Source organism: Trypanosoma theileri (assembly GCF_002087225.1).
Source record: "Trypanosoma theileri isolate Edinburgh chromosome Unknown TM35_Tth_6_V1, whole genome shotgun sequence".
Lineage (NCBI taxonomy): Eukaryota > Euglenozoa > Kinetoplastea > Trypanosomatida > Trypanosomatidae > Trypanosoma > Trypanosoma theileri.
Window position 1 is genome coordinate 939,040 of NW_021639848.1, and position 5,700 is coordinate 944,739.

The 5,700-nt window shown below is 43.5% G+C and overlaps 3 protein-coding genes across 3 annotated transcripts; all 3 read left to right on the forward strand.

The window, feature by feature from the left end:
* Nucleotides 1–39: 39 nt before the first annotated feature.
* On the forward strand, nucleotides 40–2,229 carry TM35_000065020 (uncharacterized protein; the record flags this gene model as incomplete). Its single annotated transcript, XM_029023539.1, has 1 exon — nucleotides 40–2,229. One exon carries the CDS (start codon nucleotides 40–42, stop codon nucleotides 2,227–2,229), a length of 2,190 nt encoding a protein of 729 aa, XP_028885563.1.
* Nucleotides 2,230–2,501: 272 nt separating this feature from the next.
* Nucleotides 2,502–3,290, forward strand: TM35_000065030 (putative lipoate protein ligase; the record flags this gene model as incomplete). The annotated part of the gene is made up of 1 exon (XM_029023540.1): nucleotides 2,502–3,290. One exon carries the CDS (start codon nucleotides 2,502–2,504, stop codon nucleotides 3,288–3,290), a length of 789 nt encoding a protein of 262 aa, XP_028885564.1.
* A 788-nt stretch (nucleotides 3,291–4,078) lies between these two features.
* On the forward strand, nucleotides 4,079–5,623 carry TM35_000065040 (surface protease GP63; the record flags this gene model as incomplete). Its single annotated transcript, XM_029023541.1, has 1 exon — nucleotides 4,079–5,623. The coding sequence occupies one exon, from the start codon at nucleotides 4,079–4,081 to the stop codon at nucleotides 5,621–5,623; it is 1,545 nt and encodes a 514-aa protein (XP_028885565.1).
* Between the last annotated feature and the right edge of the window lie 77 nt (nucleotides 5,624–5,700).

A 5,700-nucleotide genomic window follows, 5' to 3' on the forward strand; every position in this document is an offset into this window, starting at 1 on the left:
TTTTTTTTTTTGCTTTGAAAGGTTCATTAAGGGATAATAATGCAACATCACAGCAGAGATATCGTGAAGGATGTATCAGATGCTCTGCAGCTAGAGCAGGAGCTTCAGCTCTCACAGGCCCAGCATGGAGTCGCTGTTCTCGATATATACAGTTCTGAATGGGGCAGTACAAAGGCATTGTCAGAGACTTTCAGGCGTCTCTACACAGATGCCGGGGATCAAATGCATCTACGTTTCTACGCGGTTGAATGTAATTCCATTCTTGAAAGTCTCAAATACCCTGAAGAGCAGCGTAATCCCATGCGACCTAAAAATTTGGATTTGTGTCGAGAAACACTCCCTTCATTTTGGAAGGACATTTTGGACGATCGTCGTGGAAAATCAAAGTCGTATTTTGTATTTTATAAAGAAGGGAAGAAACGCACCTGGATAGAGGGTATTAACACACCAAAGATTATTAATTACGTGAGGGATTTATGTCGACCACAAAAACCTGCTAATGAATGCGCCTCTAACAAGGAATTACTGGAGTTCTGGGAACATTATTTCAGTGCAGAAGAAAGTGAGGTTTTTTTTGATTCCTTTATACGTGCAATGCTTGACTGTATTGGAGCAAAACGTTCATTAACCAATAGGGAAGAAAAAGCTCTCGCAGAGGCCATTGGTGTCCAAGATTATAAGGTTACTGTTGGGGAACTTGAAAAATGGATTGGTGGGGAACGAACGATTCAGACAGCCTTCTGCGATCTTTTCCCTGCTTTCAGAGACAGAATAACATCTGTATCGGCAAGTGCAGTTGATGGTAGTGCTGCGGATATCAAACCAAATGGAGTTAACGCAAGTACCGACGAAGTGGCCATGTCGCAGTCGTGGAATGAAGCCGAGAAATTGAAAACTCCCAAACATACAGATGATGATTGGAGACCACAATTATGGCACACAGTTGCAGCCATGCCATTGCGTTGTCCAGGGGACAGACGGTTTGTTCTCCTCTCCTCTGGGGAAGGAGAAGAGAAAGCGAAAGAAGATTTGCAGCGCGTTATTGATGTTCCGACCCTAAACAGTTATTTGACAGAATGGGGTGTTTCTGCTGATGATATCCAGGTGATGTGTCATTCTGCCGCGAGAAAATTCCCATTTGACTGCTTATCATACGGTAAACTAGCCTTGACGCTGATGCTGTGTGATAGCGATGGAAGCAATGTCCTTGTTGGTCGTCCGGAAAGTTTTGTTGAACAGCTTTCAGATGGCTCATTACTGGAGAGTCACACGCCAATCGCCTTTACAGTTATTTGTACATGTGCATCAGAAACCCACGATGATGATATTTTCTATTACTATGGTGAGAAAAATACAGTGGAGTTTGGAGAATCTTGTGAAGAGGGTGGTCAGGTTATTTTGGCTCCATTAACACGTTTACAGACAAGTAGCAACGATGAAAACCCCTTTAATGTAAGAATTATCGGAATGCCTAAAGTGATTAGACTCCCAGAAACAGTTTCTGAAAATGAAACTACTGTTCTTATTCCATGGTACACTAAATTTGTTGTTAAGGAAAAATTGGAGACTGGTATTACATTAACATTTTTGGAAACTGTTGATAGTGTCCAATATCGGCACTCTGTTAATTCGTACACGGAACGTCTCCTTGAGGATGAGGATAAACTGGCCAAATCAGCAGACGTGGCCTCTATCTTTGAACGTTATATGGGGTCAAAACATGAATTGGAGGGATCGTTAATCAAGAATCCCAGCTCGTTGGGTAACGGCGTTCCTGATGTCGCTGGAGAAGAAGCACACTCACCTGCCACTGAAGAACTACAGCCCCCTGATGATGCTGAGAATAAACCTGCCGCTGCTGAAGAAGTACAAACCCCTATTGCTGAAGAACAACCTGCCGCAGAAGAGGCGGAAGGAAAAGAGCTTTCAACTCCTCCCGCTGAAGAAGAACTACAGACCCCTGATGATGTTGAGAATAAACCTGCTGCTGAAGAAGAAGAAGTACAAACCCCTATTGCTGAAGAACAACCTGCCGCAGAAGAGGCGGAAGGAAAAGAGCTTTCAACTCCTCCCGCTGAAGAAGAACTACAGACCCCTGGTGATGTTGAGAATAAACCTGCTGCTGAAGAAGAAGAAGTACAAGCCCCTATTGCTGAAGAACAACCTGCCGCAGAAGAGACGGAAGGAAAAGAGCTTTCAACTCCTCCCGCTGAGAATGAGGAGCTTTAAAAGTTCAGTCTGGTAAAGGGGTGGGAGGGGGGATAAGTGCTTCAACTGTAAGCTTAGAGGGACCGATTTGTTTTTTTGTTTGTTTTTGTTTTTGGAGAACGAATAGATATTATGTACTATGATGTAAATACGAAAAATATATATATGAATGTGAAAAGAAAGCATGACGTTTTGTTTTAAATGGATTTTTGAGGTAGTACGAAGGGTTTCTTAATTTTTTTTTTTTTGTTAATGGCTTCCTGTTGTTTTTTTTTTTCTTTGTTTTCAAGATGATGCGTGCTTTTTTCTTGGGTAGTCAAGGTTATCACGAGGTTCTTCGCTTGCAAGAAGCCATATTCAAAGCGAAAATTGATAGGCAAGTCCGTCGGTTCCGAGGAGAACCAGGCGTGACTCTGATTCCAGACACTGTGCTTCTCGTAGAGCATTCATCACCAGTCTACACCGTTGGTAGACGAGACACAACAGAGGGGATTCCAAAGGATTGTAAGGTGGAAGTGGTCAAAACAAGGAGAGGTGGGGGCGTAACTTTTCATGGGCCTGGGCAGATAACAATGTACCCAATAGCGAACATCCAACAACTTTGGAAGAAATGTGTATCATCTGATAAACCGCGTTCTCCTATTGAATGGTTTAGCTTTGTTTTGGAACAGGCTATGATCGACACAGCAAAGGATTATAACATACCAACGCATCGCAGAAAAGTTGGAGTTTGGTCAGATGAATGGGATAATATGGCTCCGCGGAAGATAGGTTCTATAGGCCTTCAACTCGGTAATTGGGTGTCTATGCATGGAGCGGGCTTTAACGTAAGCAATGACCTTTCTTACTTTAACAACATCATAATATGTGAAATGCCTGATGCCTCAGCAACATCTTTGAAAGAAGAGCTGCACCTTCGAAGAATCAATGTACCGAGCCCTAATCCAAGAATAGTATCTCCCACTCTGCTCCATCATTTCTTTACGAACCTTAGACAGGAAGAGAACATTCTGTCGACAAAACTCCTTGACGTTTCTGAGGAGAGAGATTGGCATCGTTTCATCTTAAATGAGACTGATTGATCAGTCTTACTTGTTTAAAAATGTAATGACCCACTATAGGGCCTTCTTAACAGTTATATATATATATATATATTTATATATAAATGCTTCTCGCAACGGCAGAACAAACTACTGTCAATAAAAATAAATAATAATGATAGCCATTATCATCATTACAGTGAGGGTTACTAGATGTGTTGATGTGTTGTAACTGTTTCTTATTACTTATATTTGCAGTTTTCGTGTGGTGACGTGAAGTTTGAGCGAGCTGCCCTCTGATAATCGCAGCGTAAACAGTTTCTCATTATTTCCATGTATGGGTAACCTCTTAAGAAGAAAGCACCAACTATCTTGTGTGAGGGAGACTCTTTGGTTGCTAACCTTTTATTCACGTGATGCCTTTTCTATCCCTTTTTGTTTTCTTTTTATGTTTCGCTCTTTATTGCAATAACATTACACTCTAATATGGGGTAAAAAAAAAAAGAAAAAAGAAAAAGAGTCGCTCTTGTGATTGTGGTTTACTTTGCCAACTTTCAAAAAACTATTTTCCAAAACGACTGGAACTGCTTGCGAAACCCACGATAGGGTTTGTCTTTCCTGTCCTTCCCTTTCAGGACACTGGAGAGATCGTTTTAAATTGAATGCTGTTTTTGAAGCTGATGTGATGATGTTGCTGAGAGTAATGCTGTTAATGTGTATGCCACTCTCCACGACACCCCACGTGTTGTTTTTTCTTTCTCTTTCTCTTGTTCTGCTCCCCTCTCCTCTGCTGTGCATTGGCAAAGCAAAATACACACGAGTAAGCAAGCATGAAATCTCACGTGCATCAGTTACTGTGCTCTGCACTACTGCTGTTCCTCCTCTGCTGTGCCTACGGGTGCGCTGCTGCTGCTGTTGTGAAGCCGCTGCCGGAGAAAGGACAGGGGGCCTGGGACGCGCACACCGTCGCTGTGGAGGATACGAAGAGTGAGGATGCCTGGAAATCCATTCGCATTGGTGTGTATCCAGGAGGTGTGTCCTTATGGATTAAAGCCTGTGCCAACATGCGTGTATCGCCTTTTGGTCCTGCCATATACCCGTACTGCATGGGAGAATCCCGAATAACACCAGAAAAGGTGCAATTACTTCGTCGCGTTGTTTCTGCAGCGGCCAAATTACACAGTGAACGTCTCCGCGTAAAACGTGTAAAGGGAAGGTTGTTTTTGAATAAAAACGGTGGAAAAGACTTTAAAAAGAACTGTCCATATGCCGTGGCTCATCCTGTCCTTTTCCAAAAGGGTTTCCCCTTTGTTGATTTCGCTCTGTTTGTGAGTCCTACGATGTCGCATGAAGATCCCAAGATTTGCACTAGAGGTGACGATGGTCGTCCGACATCTGCCTTGATAAAGCTGAATCCGAATGCTATTAAAAACACGAGGTTCCACATCCGTTCGGCTGCACATGATATTGGTCATGGACTGGGTTTTCTCTTGTTTATGTTCAAAAGCTATGGCTGGGTGAAGGAGAGTGAGACCTATACTGGAAGACCTGTTGTTGTCGTTCAGACGAATAAGCTGGGGGAAAAGGTGCAAGAGCATTATGGCTGTCGAACTATTAATACCTTGCAGTTGGAGTCCTACATGAGTCGAACCGCACTTGACTACACGACATACCCACACTGGAAGCGACACTACGCAAAGGATGAATTGATGGGTACATACCTTGACAGGCCCTCCGGCATGTACTACACTAACCTGACACTTGCTGTTTTTGATTCTATGCCGTTCTACGAGGCTGATTTCAGCAGAGCAGAAACGATGTCATGGGGCCGGAATGCCGGTTGTGGATTCCTTCACGGGAAGTGCATCGAAGACGATTATCCCAAATTTCCCGATATGTTCTGCAGTAAGATCAGTGATGACCTCCATTGCACCACTGACCGCACAGCTCTTGGGAAATGCTCGTTGGAAGACCTGTACTGGGATATTATTCCCAGGGAGTTCCGACACTTTACCAACGGTGACCTTGGTTCACCAAAAGAAGATGTTATGGACTATTGTCCTGTCATTGAACCCACTTTTAAAACATCCTGTGAGCTCGGTGATGAAAATGAAATGCCTGGCAGTATTTTGAGCAGTACGTCACGGTGCCTAGATGTAAATTTTGTGCGACTGCGTAACGAAGACGTTAATGATAAGGTCAAAGGGATTTGTGCAGAGGTAAAGTGTGAGAACGGCACTTTGAAGGTGCAGTATAAGGGCAACAAGAACTGGTATGAGTGCCGCGATGGGGGTTACATTGACTATTTACAGGGTTCAGTGTTTGATGATGGAAGGATCTTGTGTCCCAAGTACACAGATGTCTGCACAAAGTAAGCCAAAGCCAAGAAACCCTCATTCTGCCAGCACCGTCAAAAATCTCTCAGCTGCTGCAACACCGGTGGGGTCGACTG